The sequence below is a fragment of the Coregonus lavaretus genome (genome assembly GCF_964263955.1).
Source record: "Coregonus lavaretus genome assembly, contig: HAP1_SCAFFOLD_5833, whole genome shotgun sequence".
Lineage (NCBI taxonomy): Eukaryota > Metazoa > Chordata > Actinopteri > Salmoniformes > Salmonidae > Coregonus > Coregonus lavaretus.
In genome coordinates this window covers 15,607-37,054 of record NW_028162381.1, presented here as the reverse complement: position 1 = coordinate 37,054, position 21,448 = coordinate 15,607, and the positions used below count along the sequence as shown (strand labels likewise).

The following is a 21,448-nucleotide window of genomic DNA, read 5'->3' as shown; positions in this document are numbered from 1 at the left end:
CCAGCTTACCTGGACGGACGTCTTATTTGCAGTGGATCTTGAGCAACCTGGCTAAATTTAGCAGATCCTTTTATCCATTACAGTCATACGTTTTCGTATGGGTGGCTGCAGCAGGAATCAAGCCACGTTCAGTATGATAAAACGTAGTGGAACGTTCAACTAAACGGAAACGGCGCTACACTGAACGACCAGTTGAAAGACAGGGAGGGGTTGGGTTGTGGGTTCACAATGCAACGCTGCCCTTTAAATACGTCACTTGTTGCTTCAAGCCACACCCTGCCACACCCACCAAACACCTCAAAAGTCTGTTCAGGAATGTACAAGAACAATTTGGGGAAACGTGTCGTTCAGTACAAACCGTTCTGCAATGTAGCAAACATTCAACGGAGCTTAACGCACGACTTGCGTCTACGAACTGAGCCACAGGACCACCATGACACTTCACAGACACAAACTACAGACATAGTCCCACTCACATGGCCATGTCAAACTGGTCCAGCCATTTCTTCTTCAGCTCCTTGGTCTTGAAGAAGAACTCGAAGCCGCTCTGCCCCCGCTGATGGGTCAGGTAGAACCCATAGAACCACTGGGGAGGGAGAAAGGAAGACAAGGAGTGAATTACAAAGTTACACAATCTGTCTCTGTCTCTGTCTCTGTCTCTGTCTCTGTCTCTCTCTGTCTCTCTCTCTCTCTCCTCTCTCTCTCTCTCTCTCTCTCTCTCTCTCTCTCTCTCTCTCTCTCTCTCTCTCTCTCTCTCTCTCTCTCTCTCTCTCTCTCTCTCTCTCTCTCTCTCTCTCTCTCTCTCTCTCTCTCTCTCTCTCTCTCTCTCTCTCTCTCTCCTCTCTCTCTCTCTCTCTCTCTCTCTCTCTCTCTCACAAACACACACACACACATACAGTGTCTTCAGGAAGTAATCACACCTTTTCCACATTTTGTTGTGTTACAGCCTGAATTTAAAATGGATACAATTTAGATTTGTTGTCACTGGCCTACACACAATACCCCATAATGTCAAAGTGGAAACATGTTTTTTTAATATTTATAAAAAATGGGAAAGCTGAAATGTCTTGAGTCAATAAGTATTCAATCAAACAGGAAAAACATCAGTACAGAGACAAAGTGGAGTCGCAATTCAATGGCTCAGACACGAGACGTACAGTCTGTGGCAGGGTCTACAGACAATCACGGACTACAAATGGAAAACCAGCCACGTCGCCAAGACCGCTACCAAGGACTGTGGCCTCTCCTTCTCCGTGGCCGACGTGAGTAAGACATTTAAGCATGTTAACCCTCGCAAGGCTGCCGGCCCAGACGGCATCCCTAGCCACGTCCTCAGAGCATGCGCAGACCAGCTGGCTGGTGTGTTTACGGACATATTCAATCTCTCCCTATCCCAGTCTGCTGTCCCCACTTGCTTCAAGATGTCCACCATTGTTCCTGTACCCAAGAAAGCAAAGGTAACTGAACTAAATGACTACCGCCCCGTAGCACTCACCTCTGTCAGCATGAAGTGCTTTGAGAGGCTAGTTAAGGAACATATCACCTCTACCTTACCTTCCCTGACACCCTAGACCCACTTCAATTTGTTTACCGCCCCAATAGATTCACAGACGATACAATTGCAATCGCCATCACACTGCACACTGCCCTATCCCATCTGGACAAGAGGAATACCTATGTAAGAATGCTGTTCATTGACTATAGCTCAGCATTCAACACTACTGTACCCTCCAAGCTCATCATTAAGCTCGGGGCCCTGGATCTGAACCCCGCCCTGTGCAACTGGGTCCTGGACTTCCTGACGGGCCGCCCCCAGGTGGTGAAGGTAGGACACAACACCTCCACTTTGCTGATCCTCAACACTGTGGCCCCACAAAAGTGTGTGCTCAGCCCCCTCCTGTACTCCCTGTTCACCCATGACTGCGTGGCCAAGCACGCCTCCAACTCAATCATCAAGTTTGCAGACGACACAACAGTAGTAGGCTTGATTACCAACAATGACGAGACCGCCTACAGGGAGGAGGTGAGGGCTCTGGGAGTGTGGTGCCAGGAAAATAACCTCTCACTCAACATCAACAAAACAAAGGATGTGATTGTGGACTTCAGGAAACAGCAGAGGGTGCACCCCCCTATCCACATTGACGGGACCGCAGTGGAGAAGGTGGAAAGCTTCAAGTTCCTCGGCGTACACATCACTGACAATCTGAAATGGTCCACCCACGCAGACAGTGTGGTGAACAAGGCTCAGTAGGCTGAAGAAATGTGGCTTGGCACCTAAAACCCTGACAAACTTTTACAGATGCACAATTGAGAGCACCCTGTCGGGCTGTATCACCGCCTGGTATGGCAACTGCACCACCCGCAACCGCAGGGCTCTCAAGAGGGTGGTGCAGTCTGCCCAACGCATTACAGGGGGAAAACATCCCACCCTCCAGGACACCTACAGCACCTTATGTCACAGGAAGGCCAAAAAGATCATCAAGGACATCAACCACCCGAGCCACGGCCTGTTCACCCCGCTATCATCCAGAAGGCGAGGTCAGTACAGGTGCATCAAAGCTGGGACTGAGAGACTGAAAAACAGCTTCTATCTCAAGGCCATCAGACTGTTAAATAGCCATCACTAGCCGGCTTCCACCCGATTACTCAACCCTGCACCTTAGAGGCTGCTGCCCTATATACATAGACATGGAATCACTGGCCACTTTAATAATGGAATACTAGTGACTTTAAATATATTTACATACTGCTTTACTCATCTCATACGTATATACTGTATTCTATTCTACTGTATTTTAGTCAATGACACTCCGATATTGCTCTATCTAATATTTATATATTTCTTAATTCCATTCTTTTACTTTTAGATTTGTGTGTATTGTTGTGAATTGTTAGATACTACTGCACTGTTGTCTAGGAACACAAGCATTTCACTACACCCGCAATAACATCTGCTAAATATGTGTATGTGACCAATAGTCAATTTCTATCAGATACAGAGGTACCATACTTTGGAATTATTATCTTCACATTGCCAAAACCTTATCATCTCTCAATAACTTAAAGCGAAGACTGGAGGTCAGCCTAATGAACAAAACTACCCAATAATCCCCTCCATGAAGACTGGGGGTCAGCCTGATGAACCAAACTACCCAATAATCCCCTCCATGAAGACTGGGGGTCAGCCTGATGAACCAAACTACCCAATAATCCCCTCCATGAAGACTGGGGGTCAGCCTGATGAACGAAACTACCCAATAATCCCCTCCATGACGACTGGGGGTCAGCCTGATGAACCAAACTACCCAATAATCCCCTCCATGTAGCCTAACTCTCACACTCACACACAAACATAATCAAACATGGTTTTTGTTATATACTGAGTATATCATGTACAATTGTAATTAATATGCTTTTTTAACTGATTGAACAAACTTTTTTTGTACTTACACTACTGTTCAAAAGTTTGGGGTCACTTAGAAATGTCCTTGTTTTTCATGAAAACATACATGAAATGAGTTTGAATAGGAAATATAGCAAAATGCATAGGAAATGTAGTCATTGATAAGGTTAGAAATAATGATTTTTAATAGAAATAATAATTGTGTCCTTCAAACTTTGCTTTCGTCAAAGAATTCTCCATTTGCAGCAATTACAGCCTTGCAGACCTTTGGCATTCTAGTTGTCAATTTGTTGAGGTAATCTGAAGAGATTTCACCCCATGCTTCCTGAATCACCTCCCACAAATTGGATTGGCTTGATGGGCACTTCTTACGTACCATACGTTCAAGCTGCTAACACAACAGCTCAATAGGGTTGAGATCCGGTGACTGTGCTGGCCACTCCATTATAGACAGAATACCAGCTGACTGCTTCTTCCCTAAATAGTTATTGCATAGTTTGGAGCTGTGCTTTGGGTCATTGTCCTGTTGTAGGAAGAAATTGGTATGGCATGACGTTGCAAAATGGAGTGATAGCCTTCCTTCTTCAAGATCCCTTTTACCCTGTACAAATCTGCCACTTTACCACCACCAAAGCACCCCCAGACCATCACATTGCCTCCACCATGCTTGACAGATGGCATCAAGCCCTCCTGGTCTGCGTCTCACAAATGTTCTCCATAACACTTTTTTCCAATCTTCCTCTGTCCAGTGTATGTTATTTTGCCCATCTTAATCTTTTCTTTTTATTGGCCAGTCTGAGATATGGCTTTTTCTTTGCAACTCTGCCTAGAAGGTCAGCATCCCGGAGTCGCCTTTTCACTGTTGACGTTGAGACTGGTGTTTTGTGGGTACTATTTAATGAAGCTGCCAGTTGAGGACCTGTGAGGCGTCTGTTTCTCAAACTAGACACTCTAATGTATTTGTCCTCTTGCTCAGTTGTGCACCGGGGCCTCCCACTCCTCTTTCTATTCTGGTTAGAGCCAGTTTGCGCTGTTCTATGAAGGGAGTAGTACACAGCGTTGTACGAGATCTTCAGTTTCTTGGCAATTTCTCACATGGAATAGCCTTCATTTCTCAGAACAAGAATAGAATGATGCGTTTCAGAAGAAAGTTATTTGTTTCTGGCCATTTTGAGCCTGTAATCGAACCCACAATTTCTGATGCTCCAGATACTCAACTAGTCTCAAGAAGGCCAGTTTTATTGCTTCTTTAATCAGCACAACAGTTTTCAGCTGTGCTAACATAATTGCAAAAGGGTTTTCTAATGATCAATTAGCCTTGTAAAATGATAAACTTGGATTAGCAAACACAATGTGCCATTGGAACACAGGACTGATGGTTGCTGATAATGGGCCTCTGTACGCCTATGTAGATATTCCATAACAAATCAGCCGTTTCCAGCTACAATAGCCATTTACAAAATTAACAACATCTACACTGTATTCCTGATCAATTTGATGTTATTTTAATGGACAAAATAATTGCTTTTCTTTCGAAAACAAGGACATTTCTAAGTGACCCCAAACTTCTGAACGGTAGTGTATGTTTGTGGTGTGGTTTTCATATCAGCCCTTTTGGGCTTCCAACTTCACCTGCACACTGTTTTTACCATTGTTTAATCTGTACTGTTTTGCCTTTAACTTCCTTTCTTTGGTGCGAATAAATAAAACCTAAAAACCTAAATTTACATTTTAGTCATTTAGCAGACGCTCCCCTACCCTGGACGACGCTGGGCCAATTGTGCGCCGCCCCATGGGTCTCCCGGTCGCGGCCGGCTACGACAGAGCCTGCATTCGAACCAGGATCTCTAGTGGCACAGCTAGTACTGCGATGCAGTGCCTTAGACCACTGCGCCACTCGGGAGGTAAAATCACATACAATTACACATACAATTATCTGTAAGGTCCCGCAGTCAAGCAGTGCCTTTCAAAAACCCTGATTCAACCACAAAGACCAGGGAGGTTTTCCAATGCATCGCAAAGAAGGGCACCTATTGGTAGATGGGTAAAAAAACAAAAGACATTGAATATCCCTTTGAGCATGGTGAAATTATTAATTACACTTTGGATGGTGTATCAATACACCCAGTCACAACAAAGATACAGGCGTCCTTCCTAACTCAGTTGCCGGAGAGGAAGGAAACCGCTCAGGGATTTCACCATGAGGTCAATGGTCACATTAAAACAGTTACAGAGTTTAATGGCTGTGACAGGAGAAAACTGAGAATGGATCAACAACATTGTAGTTACTCCACAATACTAACCTAATTGACAGAGTCAAAAGAAGGAAGCCTGTACATCCTATATTAACATCCTATACTAACATCCTATATTATCATCCTATATTATCATCCTATCCTAACATCCTATACTAACATCCTATATCAACATCATTAACATCTTTGGCAACTGCTCTCTCTATAGCTAAAGCAGCAGAAGCTACCAGCGCCTAGCGGTAGTATGAGTAGTGGGCACACTGGCTACTTTTTTAGTTGTATGTCGTCTCTCATGGTCAGGGTCAGGGAAAGCTTCAATTTGACTGTTTTTTAGTAGGCCTATAATGTAGATGTTAGCAGCAGAACAAACTCCAAATCACAGGTAAAGAGTAGCTCAATTGTTACAACAGCATAGCTAACAGTTAGCTAGCTAAGTAGTTGGCTGATTTACATAATCTACATTCGCTATGATCAGCTGATAGCCCTCCCCTATTTTCCCTTGAACTGTAGGGAATTATGAATGCAAACTTTTTTTTGGGGGGGGGGCTTTTTTCACTTTGAGCACATGCCCCTCCAAAGGTTTGTGCATGGCCCTGGCGGACTGGCCCTGGCTGACTGGCCCTTACTGACTGGCCCTGGCTGACTGGCCCTGGCTGACTGGCCCTGGCGGACTGGCCCTGGCGGACTGGCCCTGGCTAACTGGCCCTTACTGACTGGCCCTGGCTGACTGGCCCTTACTGACTGGCCCTTACTGACTGGCCCTGGCTGACTGGCCCTGGCTGACTGGCCCTGGAGGACTGGCCCTGGCGGACTGGCCCTGGAGGACTGGCCCTGGCGGACTGGCCCTGGCTAACTGGCCCTTACTGACTGGCCCTTACTGACTGGCCCTGGCGGACTGGCCCTGGCTAACTGGCCCTTACTGACTGGCCCTGGCGGACTGGCCCTGGCTGACTGGCCCTGGCTGACTGGCCCTGGCTAACTGGCCCTTACTGACTGGCCCTGGCTGACTGGCCCTGGCGGACTGGCCCTGGCGGACTGGCCCTGGCTAACTGGCCCTTACTGACTGGCCCTTACTGACTGGCCCTGGCGGACTGGCCCTGGCTAACTGGCCCTTACTGACTGGCCCTTACTGACTGGCCCTGGCGGACTGGCCCTGGCTAACTGGCCCTTACTGACTGGCCCTTACTGACTGGCCCTGGCTGACTGGCCCTGGCGGACTGGCCCTGGAGGACTGGCCCTGGCTAACTGGCCCTTACTGACTGGCCCTGGCGGACTGGCCCTGGCGGACTGGCCCTGGCGGACTGGCCCTGGCTGACTGGCCCTGGCTGACTGGCCCTGGCTGACTGGCCCTGGTGCTAGCGGACTGACCTTCTTGCTCTCTCCATCCTGGGTGGGGTTGTTGGTGATCTTAAAGTAGTTGAGGTCGATCACATCCTTCATCTCATAGTTGTCTCCTCGTCTCTTGCAGACGATCACAGCCACGTCAAACAGGAAGATATGTCTGCGCCCAAAACAAGTTCATACAAGTTCATTTACAGTGTGTATTCTGTCCATATTACACAGAAATAAGTTCCTACTTTGTTTGACATGCTGTCCATATAATGAAGACAGAGAAAGCCACACATGCTAGTCCTTCTCCTGTTAACAATTAACAATCTATCGGCTGCAATAGCACCAACCAGGGTTGGCCATTTGTTTCACTGGGTCTGGGAAACCAGCCTGTAGTCAGTGGGTCTGGGAAACCAGCCTGTAGTCAGTGGGTCTGGGAAACCAGCCTGTAGTCAGTGGGTCTGGGAAACCAGCCTGTAGTCAGTGGGTCTGGGAAACCAGCCTGTAGTCAGTGGGTCTGGGAAACCAGCCTGTAGTCAGTGGGTCTGGGAAACAAGCCTGTAGTCAGTCTGCCATTCTTATCCCATCTCACCTGTCTTGTTTCCTCTTGTCAACGTTAGACACCATGCGGACCTCTCCGTCCCCCTTGGGCCGTCCATAGTTCACCAGGGGCTGGTTCTTCAGGGAGGGGAGGTAATGGGAGGGGGATAAGGGGGTAAGGGGAGGTAATGGGAGGGGGGTAAGGGGGTAAGGGGAGGTAATGGGAAGGGGGTAAGGGGAGGTAAGGGGAGGTAATGGGAGGGGGGTAAGGGGAGGTAATGGGAGGGGGGTAAGGGGAGGTAATGGTAGGGGGGTAAGGGGAGGTAATGGTAGGGGGGTAAGGGGAGGTAATGGGAGGGGGTAAGGGGAGGTCATGGTAGGGGGTAAGGGGAGGTAAGGGGAGGTAATGGGAAGGGGGTAAGGGGAGGTAATGGTAGGGGGGTAAGGGGAGGTAATGGGAGGGGGTAAGGGGAGGTAATGGGAGGGGGATAAGGGGAGGTAATGGTAGGGGGGTAAGGGGAGGTAATGGTAGGGGGGTAAGGGGAGGTAATGGGAGGGGGTAAGGGGAGGTAATGGGAGGGGGATAAGGGGAGGTAATGGGAGGGGGTAAGGGGAGGTAATGGGAGGGGGATAAGGGGGTAAGGGGAGGTAATGGGAGGGGGATAAGGGGGTAAGGGGAGGTAATGGTAGGGGGGTAAGGGGAGGTAATGGGAGGGGGTAAGGGGAGGTAATGGGAGGGGGATAAGGGGAGGTAATGGGAGGGGGTAAGGGGAGGTAATGGGAGGAGGATAAGGGGGTAAGGGGAGGTAATGGTAGGGGGGTAAGGGGAGGTAATGGGAGGGGGGTAAGGGGAGGTAATGGTAGGGGGGTAAGGGGGTAAGGGGGTAAGGGGAGGTAATGGGAGGTGATGGTAGGGGGGTAAGGGGAGGTAATGGGAGGGGGTAAGGGGAGGTCATGGGAGGGGGTAAGGGGAGGTCATGGTAGGGGGGTAAGGGGAGGTAATGGTAGGGGGGTAAGGGGAGGTAATGGGAGGTAATGGTAGGGGGGTAAGGGGAGGTAATGGGAGGTAATGGTAGGGGGGTAAGGGGAGGTAATGGGAGGTGATGGTAGGGGGGTAAGGGGAGGTAATGGTAGGGGGGTAAGGGGAGGTAATGGTAGGGGGGTAAGGGGAGGTAATGGGAGGTGATGGTAGGGGGGTAAGGGGAGGTAATGGGAGGTGATGGTAGGGGGGTAAGGGGAGGTCATGGTAGGGGGGGTAATGGGCGGGAGGTGGTTAATATGATATCAGTGAGATCATGTTCAGTGTGGGTTAGGAGGACTACTGTGTTAATGTTTCTGGGAGCGCATTGCACTTTGGACAACAATGGAAACGAATTGATGTGTCTAATCATGATGATTTGTGTTACCAGGTTCTCGATGGACCGTTGATACTGGTCGATCTCCCTCAGAGTCTCTTTGTCTCTCTTCACCTCATTGACATACTGTGCCAGGTCCTGGTCAACGAACAAACAAGTACAATGTTTAGTGTCTATTCTCTGATTGCTGATTAGTGAGAGAAAAAGAGAGAGAGAGTCTCTAGCTGATTACCTTCATGGCATCCAGAGCCATCTTCAGGTTGTTCTTGTCGGCTGCGTCGGGAGTGTGTTTGACCAGCTCCTAACAGACAGAGACAACAGGGAAATCATGAGTGATAAAATCACACACAGGCTGAGCTTCAGATTGTTTAGATTAAGATTAGGTTTAGATTAACACACAATTAGCCTGGATTTTAACTACAGGACAGTCCTTTTGCTGTGACGTTTGCCTACAGGGGACTACGCAACAAAATAATATTGATGTTATAACAGCATGAAAATGAAACCAAGCTGTCACCCGGTCATTTTACAGTAAAGAGAACCAAGCCATCAAAAAGAGGAAACATTCGGAGTGAATCCACAGTTTTACTTTATCTGCAATGGACTGATTTGTGGCCCTCAGTGTCAAGACATAAAATGTCAGACTTGGATATCACTGTGTCTGCTTGGATATCACTGTGTCTGCTTGGATATCACTGTGTCTGCTTGGATATCACTGTGTCTGCTTGGATATCACTGTGTCTGCTTGGATATCACTGTGTCTGCTTGGATATCACTGTGTCTGCTTGGATATCACTGTGTCTGCTTGGATATCACTGTGTCTGCTTGGATTTCACTGTGTATGCTTGGATTTCACTGTGTCTGCTTGGATAGCACTGTGTCTGCTTGGATATCACTGTGTATGCTTGGATTTCACTGTGTCTGCTTGGATATCACTGTGTCTGCTTGGATATCACTGTGTAAACTTGATGAAGCTGAACTTGAACTTATCCAACTGTGTCTGCTTGGATATCACTGTGTCTGCTTGGATATCACTGTGTCTGCTTGGATATCACTGTGTCTGCTTGGATATCACTGTGTCTGCTTGGATATCACTGTGTCTGCTTGGATATCACTGTGTCTGCTTGGATATCACTGTGTGAACTTGATGAACTTGAACTTGAACTCATCCCACTGTTCCGGCTTGGATATCACTGTGTCTGCCTGCTAAATACACTTAACATGCAGTTCAGCACACTGGAGTTAGTCCTGCCCTGCCAAGACTCAAAGGTCCAGTTCCTTTGAAATCTGAGCTTTAGTTCTCCGCCTTTCTAAAAGAGACTGCTGAAAGCAACCCCTCTCCCTCTCTAAACAACAACAACAACAACAACAACAACAACAACAACAAATAACGGGGATCCAAATAAACAAATATCCTCCCTCCTCTCCTCCCTCTTCTCCTCTCTCCTCCTCCTTAGAGACGGGGAAGTATGAAGGTGGAGAGAAAGAGAAAAGACGTGGAGGCTGTCGCCCCCCAGTGGACATGTGTAACACAGCCTCGTCACAGCCAGGTTGTGAGAGTATCTACTGTACAATATCCGTGGTTAACATACCTGTAGTATCTACTGTACAATATCCGTGGTTAACATACCTGTAGTATCTACTGTACAATATCCGTGGTTAACATACCTGTAGTATCTACTGTACAATATCCGTGGTTAACATACCTGTAGTATCTACTGTACAATATCCGTGGTTAACATACCTGTAGTATCTACTGTACAATATCCGTGGTTAACATACCTGTAGTATCTACTGTACAATATCCGTGGTTAACATACCTGTAGTATCTACTGTACAATATCCGTGGTTAACATACCTGTAGTATCTACTGTACAATATCCGTGGTTAACATACCTGTAGTAGGAGATGGTACTTCAGGACTCTCTGCATGGGAACCACCAGTAGATCTCTCAGAGTGAACTTCCCATTGTTGGCTCTTTTAGAACATTCCTGGGACCAAAAAAAACAACACATTTCATCAAAAATGAATGAGGATATTTAAGTATTACATTAACTTAAATAATGTAAGTCGCTCTGGATAAGTCGCTCCTGTAAGTCGCTCTGGATAAGAGCGTCTGCTAAATGACAAAAATGTAAATGTAAAATTAACAGGACAAAAGAGGTTCCTAGACAACATCACTTCACTGTTTGGTCATGCTGAGGCTAGTACTCCGATTATTCACCACAGAGATCCTATTCAATCATTATCAACAGAGTGTTCTAATTCACCGGCGCGTTGTCTTCCCCATCGACTGTATCGGAACAGCTGGGTCTCACCTCTAGCTTTAGTCGAACGTCCTCTTTCTCCTTACAGATGAAGTCCAACACCGCGATGGATATCTCAACGTTGCTGCAGTAGATTCCATAAATGAGTAACCTGCAATGAAGAAGGAAAGTATATGACACCAAACTGTGAATTTCAGTAGCAGCCAGTCTAGATTCTGATCTAGATTCTTCTGACTAACTTGTATTTTAGATATTTGGATAAAAAGTGTCTGCTAAATGGCATATTATATATATATACATAGCCTACTGCAATATATATATATATATATATATATATATATATATATATATATATATATATATTGCAGTAGGCTATGTATTTTTTTATTTCTGTGTATGTAAACACTATTAGAGAACTTGTTAAATGACAAAGGCCTACCTGTCCTTGTAGGCGATGAAGATCTGGTAGAGGTTTAAGGCGTTCTTGTTGACAATGGAGTCTTGCACCTCCAGCATCAGATTCTTATGGACTTTCACCAGGTCCTACGAACACAGAGCGAGATCAGATGTTGTACATTACAACACGTTCAGAACTAGTCTCTAACTCAAGTCTACTTCCCGTAAAAGACGCATTGGATGAGAGTATAAGAGTTTGGCTGTTTCTTACTGGAATGTTGACGAAGACCTTGTCGATTTCTGCCGCAGAGACAAATTTCTTCAGTGGATTCAGGAAGTACTGCGGGGGAAAAAAAAAAAAGTTAGAACACAGTTAGAACATTACTTTATCACTTCATCTCAGATTGTATCAGTCTTATATAGGACCAGGAGTTTCCTGGTCAGGTCGTGACTGCAAACCACAAATACTGCAGTCTGCATGGCATCTCTAGAGTAGCAGCTTTACTGCAGTCTGCATAGCATCTCTACGTAAGCTCAGTAGCGTCTCTGTGTATAACTCTGACCTTCTCTATAGACTCCAGGGTATCTGTGTAACTGACCTTCTCTATAGACCAGGTTCTCTGTGTATAACTCTGACCTTATCTATAGACTCCAGGGTCTCTGTGTAACTCTGACCTTCTCTATAGACTCCAGGTTCTCTGTGTATAACTCTGACCTTCTCTATAGACTCCAGTGTCTCTGTGTATAACTCTGACCTTCTCTATAGACTCCAGGGTCTCTGTGTAACTCTGACCTTCTCTATAGACTCCAGTGTCTCTGTGTATAACTCTGACCTTCTCTATAGACTCCAGGGTCTCTGTGTAACTCTGACCTTCTCTATAGACTCCAGGGTCTCTGTGTAACTCTGACCTTCTCTATAGACTCCAGGGTCTCTATGTATAACTCTGACCTTCTCTATAGACTCCAAGGTCTCTGTGTAACTATGACCTTCTCTATAGACTCCAAGGTCTCTGTGTAACTCTGACCTTCTCTATAGAATCCAGGGTCTCTGTGTAACTCTGACCTTCTCTATAGACTCCAGGGTCTCTGTGTAACTCTGACCTTCTCTATAGACTCCAGGGTCGCTGTGTAACTCTGACCTTCTCTATAGAATCCAGGGTCTCTATGTATAACTCTGACTTTCTCTATAGACTCCAGTGTCTCTGTGTATAACTCTGACCTTCTCTATAGACTCCAGGGTATCTGTGTAACTGACCTTCTCTATAGACCAGGTTCTCTGTGTATAACTCTGACCTTATCTATAGACTCCAGGGTCTCTGTGTAACTCTGACCTTCTCTATAGACTCCAGGTTCTCTGTGTATAACTCTGACCTTCTCTATAGACTCCAGTGTCTCTGTGTATAACTCTGACCTTCTCTATAGACTCCAGGGTCTCTGTGTAACTCTGACCTTCTCTATAGACTCCAGTGTCTCTGTGTATAACTCTGACCTTCTCTATAGACTCCAGGGTCTCTGTGTAACTCTGACCTTCTCTATAGACTCCAGGGTCTCTGTGTAACTCTGACCTTCTCTATAGACTCCAGGGTCTCTATGTATAACTCTGACCTTCTCTATAGACTCCAAGGTCTCTGTGTAACTATGACCTTCTCTATAGACTCCAAGGTCTCTGTGTAACTCTGACCTTCTCTATAGAATCCAGGGTCTCTGTGTAACTCTGACCTTCTCTATAGACTCCAGGGTCTCTGTGTAACTCTGACCTTCTCTATAGACTCCAGGGTCGCTGTGTAACTCTGACCTTCTCTATAGAATCCAGGGTCTCTATGTATAACTCTGACTTTCTCTATAGACTCCAGTGTCTCTGTGTATAACTCTGACCTTCTCTATAGACTCCAGGGTCGCTGTGTAACTCTGACCTTCTCTATAGACATCAAGGTCTCTGTGTAACTCTGACCTTCTCTATAGACACCAAGGTCTCTGTTTAAGTCGTACCTTCTCTATAGACTCCAGGGTCTCTGTGTATCTCTGACCTTTTCTATAGACTCCAGGGTCTCTGTGTATAACTCTGACCTTCTTTTTAGACTCCAGTGTCTCTGTGTATAACTCTGACCTTTTCTATAGACTCCAGGGTCTCTGTGTATAACTCTGACCTTCTCTATAGACTCCAGGGTCTCTGTGTAACTCTGAACTTCTCTATAGACTCCAGGGTCTCTGTGTATAACTCTGACCTTCTCTATAGACTCCAGTGTCTCTGTGTATAACTCTGACCTTCTCTATAGACTCCAGGGTCGCTGTGTAACTCTGACCTTCTCTATAGACTCCAGGGTCTCTGTGTAACTCTGACCTTCTCTATAGACTCCATGGTCTCTGTGTATAACTCTGACCTTCTATATAGACACCAAGGTATCTGTGTATAACTCTGACCTTCTCTATAGACACCAAGGTCTCTGTTTAACTCGTATCTTCTCTATAGACTCCAGGGTCTCTGTGTATAACTCTGACCTTCTCTATAGACTCCAGTGTCTCTGTGTATAACTCTGACCTTCTCTATAGACTCCAGGGTCTCTGTGTAACTCTGACCTTCTCTATAGACTCCAGGGTCTCTGTGTATAACTCTGACCTTCTCTATAGACACCAAGGTCTCTGTTTAAGTCGTACCTTCTCTATAGACTCCAGGTTCTCTGTGTATAACTCTGACCTTCTCTATAGACTCCAGGGTCTCTGTGTAACTCTGACCTTCTCTATAGACTCCAGGGTCTCTGTGTATAACTATGACCTTCTCTATAGACTCCAGTGTCTCTGTGTATAACTCTGACCTTCTCTATAGACTCCAGGGTCTCTGTGTATAACTCTGACCTTCTCTATAGACACCAAGGTCTCTGTTTAACTCGTACCTTCTCTATAGACTCCAGGGTCTCTGTGTATAACTCTGACCTTCTCTATAGACTCCAGGGTCTCTGTGTATAACTCATACCTTCTCTATAGACTCCAGGGTCTCTGTGTATAACTCTGACCTTCTCTATAGACTCCAGGGTCTCTGTGTATAACTCTGACCTTCTCTATAGACACCAAGGTCTCTGTTTAACTCGTACCTTCTCTATAGATTCCAGGGTCTCTGTGTATAACTCTGACCTTCTCTATAGACACCAGGGTCTCTGTTTAACTCGTACCTTCTCTATAGACTCCAGGGTCTCTGTGTATCTCTCCTCTGTTTGTTTGATCTCTGAGAGGCAGCAGCTTCTCACATTCTGCTCAGCCTGCTTCTGTAGGGAAGAACATGTCTAGTAAACATTTGGTCACAATTTCTTTAGGGGCACACAAACACGGTCTGTTACAAAATATATTTCAGTAACATTATCGTTTGTGTGTGTTCGTGTGTGTGTATGTATGTGTGTGTGTGGTGAGTGAGTGAGTGAGTGAGTGAGTGAGTGAGTGAGTGAGTGAGTGAGTGAGTGAGTGAGTGAGTGAGTGAGTGAGTGAGTGAGTGAGTGAGTGAGTGAGTGAGTGAGTGAGTGAGTGTGTGTGTGTGTGTGTGTATGTATGTGTGTGTGTGTGTGTGTGTGTGTGTGTGTGTGTACCAGTGTAGGGTGCTGTTCTGTCCTCATCAGGTCTTCGTAGATCTCTCCTCCTTCATCAGTGTCATCCATCCCGTACACTGGAGCATACAGCTCCTCCTCATCCTCTAGAACGTTCTCACTGACAAACAAACACACACAAACACGCCCGCACACACACACAAACACGCCCACACACACACACAAACACGCCCACACACACACACAAACACGCCCACACACACACACAAACACGCCCACACACGCACACAAACACGCCCACACACACACACACAAACACGCCCACACACACACACAAACACGCCCACACACACACACAAACACGCCCACACACACACACAAACACGCCCACACACACACACACAAACACGCCCGCACACGCACACAAACACGCCCACACACACACACACAAACACGCCCGCACACGCACACAAACACGCCCACACACACACACAAACACGCCCACACACACACACACAACACGCCCACACACACACACAAACACGCCCACACACACACACAAACATGCCCGCACACGCACAGTTTGAGATTAGGCCAGGGTAAAGCTAAAGAGAGGGTGGGTGAAGGAACTGCCTCAATCCAAACATCGGCCCAGGTGCTTTGTCATGGCTTTCCACAGGGGGGTGCTGTTTCACAGGCAGACATATACACTATGCAGTATGTCTAGCCTGCTAGGTGGGATCAATCTCAAGTCTAATCATATCATCATATCATCTGTACCCTGTCTCTGTCTCTGTCTCTGTCTCTCTGTCTCTGTCTCTGTCTCTGTCTCTGTCTCTCTCTCTCTCTCTCTCTCTCTCTCTCTCTCTCGCTCTCTCTCTCTCTCTCTCTCTCTCAATTAAATTTCAATTTCAATTTAAGGGCTTTATTGGCATGGGAAACATATGTTAACATTGCCAAAGCAAGTGAAGTAGATAGTAAACAAAAGTGAAATAAACAATAAACATTACACTCAGAAGTTCCAAAAGAATAAAGACATTTCAAATGTCATATTATGTATATATACAGTGTTGTAACAATGTGCAAATAGTTAAAGTACAAATGGGAAAATAAATAAATATAAATATGGGTTGTATTTACTATGGTGTTTGTTCTTCACTGGTTGCCCTTTTCTTGTGGCAACAGGTCACAAATCGTGCAGCTGTGATGGCACACTGTGGTTTTTCACCCAGTAGATAAGGGAGTTATCAAAATTGGGTTTGTTTTCGAATTCTTTGTGGATCGCTGTAATCTGAGGGAAATATGTGTCTCTAATATGGTCATACATTTGGCAGGAGGTTAGGAAGTGCAGCTCAGTTTCCACCTCATTTTGTGGGCAGTGTGCACATAGCCTGTCTTCTCTTGAGAGCCAGGTCTGCCTACGGCGGCCTTTCTCAATAGCAAGGCTATGCTCACTGAGTCTGTACATAGTCAAAGCTTTCCTTAAGTTTGGGTCAGTCACAGTGGTCAGGTATTCTGCCACTGTGTACTCTCTGTTTAGGGCCAAATAGCATTCTAGTTTGCTCTGTTTTTTTGTTAGTTCTTTCCAATGTGTCAAGTAATTCTCTTTTTTTTTTCTCATGATTTGGTTGGGTCTAATTGTGTTGTTGTTGTTGTTGTTGTTGTTGTTGTTGTTGTTGTTGTTGTTGTTGTTGTTGTCCTGGGGCTCTGTGGGGTCTGTTTGTGTTTGTGAACAGAGCCCCAGGACCAGCTTACTTAGGGGACTCTTCTCCAAGTTTTCTCTTCTCTCTCTGGGGTATGAACGGTGTGGTGTGCGCGATGGCTTCACCACACCCTGTTTAATGTAAAGCTCTTACAAGATGCCACCTTTTGCTCAAGTTTCCAGACTTTTTGGGAAAGGTGGGGGCAGCGAAGAGAGGAGTATGAGTCTCTGAGTCAATGGTGGGATGTGGGAAAAGTCCAAATTCGGCTTTTCTGCCAACAGTATACAGCTCTGTCATCCTCAGAGGCTAGGAGAGTATTGGGGGAACTCGAGCGTAGTATTAGTGAGATGGAGGTAGAGCTGGTGGGGCAAGGCAATGTAGGCCTCCAGGCTAATTTAGCTGAACTACGTAGGGACCTGGGCAGTTTTTTACAGGTTAAAGCAAAGGGAGCACTTGTAAGAGCTAGGTTCTCCATGCTCAAGGAGATGGATGCTCCCAGCTCCTTCTTCTTTGGTTTGGAAAGACAGAGCGGTGAAGCCAAGGGTATGCATTGTCTACGGCTGTCGGAAGGGCGGGTGACCTCTGTGGTGGGGGAGATGCGGGAGCGGACTGTGGAGTTTTATACTGAGTTGTATAAGGCAGAACTGTGTGATCCTATGTGTGCTCAGGTTTTGTTTGCAGAACTCCCTAAGGTCTCTCTGGCACAGAGGGATGAAATGGACATTCCCCTGTTGTCCCATGAACTGGCAGAGGCCGTAACCCAGATGTCCCCCGGCCGTGCACCGACGGCCGATGGACTCCCAGTGGATACACGTTGTGAAATTATTAGATAGTACTTATTAAATATTAATGCACTGTCGGAGCTAGTAACACAACCATTTCGCTCCACCCACAATAACATCTGCTGAACACGTGTATGTGACCAATAAAATTGGATTTGATTTAATTAATGTTGTCAGAATTCTGGGCTTTTTTTTTTAGTCAAATCCTGCAATGAGATAAGAATGATAAGAACCCTACTAATTATTCATACTCTGCTTCCTGTGACATTAAACTAGAAAACTGGGCCCAGCTTTTACCAAAGCACCAAACCCCGGGTGAGGACGTGCCAAGTGTGCTCCGTATAATAGGTATGCTCTATCAATACCAATGATAAGACTGGTTGTTTTATATACACAGCTACAAATACAGGTAAAATATGCACGTGCCTTTTATATCAATGGGATATATATTTAATAGATTAAACACAATGTCCATTTGGAGAGATCAACAGACTTACTCCATCAGGTCCTTCAGATGACTGTAAATATCCTCGTCTTTCAGACTCTCCTCTGTTGGAAAGGGCCTGTCAAAAAAAAAAGAAAGGGAATCATTCCCGATATTACACATCATCGTCAATTAAATGTAATGTTGGTAAAAACAAAACAGCTAGTGTGATGACTGCACACACAACATCATTGAGACCAGTGTCACACTTCATTTGGGTTTGGGAAAATATAAGTGAGACGTACTTGATTCCTGCCTGTTGAGCGGCCGTGGAGTAGGAAAGTTTGGAAAGGGTGTCCATCACCTGGGGGGGAGAAGAGGCAATAAGTGATTGGTGCGTACTCAATAGATATGAATGTGAAGTACTGATTAGGAAAGTTATGATGAGCGCTTGGCTTTTGATTTTGGTGGGTTTTAATGCATTGTTACTGGTGTACAGATGCAGCTGTTTTACCTGACATACAAACACACACTAACCTATCTCACTCTCAAATCTCAGTAAAGTGTGTTGAACTCAGATATATACGCCAGCCCCTCACTGAGACTCACACTGGAGGAAGTGGTCATAATCCAAAACTAAACTCACATACATTTCCAGGAAGTACGTGAGTGTGTGTGTGTGTGTGTGTGCGTGTTTTTTGCACTTTTTTTTGTTGCTATTACTGCAGCACTTTCATGTAATGCCAAATAATGTCTAATGTGTATATATTGTGCCTTTATACTTGGAGCACAAAAACAAACGACTGGCCTGAGGTGTCTGTCTACATCAATGAAAACTAGGGTAAATATTGATTCTAGTTAACCGAGAGTAGAGAACTAGGTTAATAACTGCAGGAGGGGGCCGTTGTCTAGACCAAACAGTCTAACTCACGGTTAACATAGATTCATTACAGTTAAAAACATTAACAAAAATAAACATGATGGGCCGTAACCAGGGTTTGGGGGGGGGAGGTGAAAGTTGAAGCTAATTTTCTGCATTTCTATACATTTAAAACACTTTAAAATGCTGGAGAACAGCAAAAACAAGCAAAAATGATCCCAGCCATTATCACCTTGACTGCAAAAGGTTAATTCACCGCAGTCCATCTACAGTACAAACACATAGGCTATTAGCTATACAATTGTAATGTTACAGTGCATTCAGAAAGTATTTACACCTTTGGACTTTTTCCACATTTTGTTGTGTTACAACCTGAATAAAAATGGATTAAATTCAGATGTTGTGTCATTGGTCTACACACAATACTCCATAATGTCAAAGTGGAATTATGTTTTTATAAATGTTTCCACGTTAATTAAAAATGAAAAGCTGAAATGTCAATGAGTCAATAAGTATTCAACCCCTTTGTTATGGCAAGCCTAAATAAGTTCAGGAGTAAAATGTGCTTAACATGATTTTTGAATGACTACCTCATCTCTACCTCACACATACAATTATCTGTAAGGTCCCTCAGTCGAACAGTGAATTTCAAACACAGATTCAACCACAAAGACCAGGGAGGTTTTACCCATCTATTGGTAGATGGGGGAAAAATAAAAAATAAAGACATTGACTATCCCTTTGAGCATGGTGAAGTTATTAATTACACTTTGGATGATGTATCAATACACCCAGTCACTACAAAGATACAGGCATCCTTCCTAACTCAGTTGCCGGAGAGGAAGGAAACCGCTCAGGGATTTCACCATGAGACCAGTGGTGACTTTAAAACAGTTACAGAGTTTAATGGTTGTGATAGGAGAAAACTGAGGGTGGATCAACAACATTGTAGTTACTCCACAATACTAACCTAAATGACAGAGTGAAAAGAAGGAAGCCTGTACAGAATAAAAGTATTCCAAAACATGCATCCTGTTTGCAATAAGGCACTAAATTAAACTGCAAAGAATGTGGCAAAGAAATTAACTTTATGTCCTGAATACAAAGTGTTATGTTTGGGGCAAATCCGACACAACACATCACTGAATACCACTCTTCATATTTTCAAGCATGGTGGTGGCTGCATAGTGTTATCGGTATGCTTGTCATCAGCAAGGACTGTGGAGGATTTTTAGGGTAAAAATAAACGGAATAGAGTTTAGCACAGGCCAAATCCTAGAGGAAAACCTGGTTCACACTGAGAGATTAATTTACCTTTCAATAGCACAATAACCTAAAACACAAAGCCAAATCTACACTGGAGTTGCTTACCAAGAAGACAGTGAATGTTCTTGAGTGGGCCGAGTTACAGTTTTGACTTAAATCTGCTTGAAAATCTATGGCAAGACCTGAAAATGGTTGTCTAGCAATGATCAACAACCAATTCGACAGAGCTTGAAGAATTTTGAAAAGAATAATGGGCAAATGTTGCAGAATGTGGAAAGCTCTTAGAGATTTACCCAGAAAGACTCACAGCTGTAATTGCTGCCAAAAAGTGCTTCTACAAAGTTTTTTTTATTCTACAATTGTTCAACATTTTCTTCTACTCTGACATTACAGAGTATTTTGTGTAGATTTGGGGGGAAAAAAGTACAATTAAATCAATTTTAATCCCACTTTGTAACAAAACAAAAAGTGGAAAAAGTCAAGGGGTGTGAATACTTTCTGAAGGCACTGTAAGTATCGTGATAACATCATATCGTGAGGTCCCTGGCAATTCCCAGCCCTCATTTTAATGTAGGCATAGGCCTATAGGGAGGATAGGCCATGTGTAGGTGTTCATAATGAAACATATCTTATCTTAAGTTCATAACTTGTTTGATAAGATTAGTACAGGTTCTCAGGGGACCCCACATGGGGCCCCGACCCAAAGTTTGGGAACCACTCTACTAAACTCTCTCTCTCTCTCTCTCTCTCTCTGTCTCCGCTGCTTCCTCCTGCATACATTGCAGCCTCCCTCGGCCTCAACACTGAGCGCCTGATCACTGTCTGTTTCAGTAACCTACTGTAAAGCAACGTTATTATGAGAACTTAGTAGCCAATTTTTTTGCTCCTGCTGAAGTAGGCTCTATTTAACGTCTTACTTTATTCTAGCTGGCTAAGTAATACTAGCCAGAGCCCTTCAACGTTATTGCAATAGAAGTATCTGCCGGCAGCTAACCACCTGACTGATTGACATATCTATAAGCGACTATTTGCCAGTTGTACACTCATTCTCCGAGAGTCGGTTTCTGTTTGTTTGGGGGAATGTCTGTAGACACGGCAGGACTCGCGGGACGTTTTTTTAAATGGCCTTTTGTCCGGCATCTCGCAAACACACCGTCAGCAGCGTCTCTACTTGCCTACTTGAGCCGACTCCAAGCTGGGGTAGTTTGTTTTATGTCTCAGGCCCACGGTAAATCCGTTCATTCACTGTTCATGATTTCACTCGTTCGAAAAGAGGCAGGCGCGATTAGACGCTGTAAACGTCGATATTTAGAT

At 45.1% G+C, this 21,448-nt stretch overlaps 1 protein-coding gene across 1 annotated transcript; it reads right to left on the bottom strand.

Moving 5' to 3' along the window:
* Positions 1 to 472: 472 nt before the first annotated feature.
* LOC311119311 (guanine nucleotide exchange factor VAV3-like) lies at positions 473 to 18,615 on the bottom strand (the record flags this gene model as incomplete). Its single annotated transcript, XM_084194033.1, has 14 exons — positions 473 to 586; positions 7,027 to 7,159; positions 7,580 to 7,665; positions 8,934 to 9,020; positions 9,115 to 9,183; positions 10,779 to 10,874; positions 11,202 to 11,301; positions 11,590 to 11,693; positions 11,818 to 11,886; positions 14,714 to 14,806; positions 15,122 to 15,239; positions 18,062 to 18,127; positions 18,294 to 18,352; positions 18,598 to 18,615. 14 exons carry the CDS (start codon positions 18,613 to 18,615, stop codon positions 473 to 475), a joined length of 1,212 nt encoding a protein of 403 aa, XP_084050159.1.
* Between the last annotated feature and the right edge of the window lie 2,833 nt (positions 18,616 to 21,448).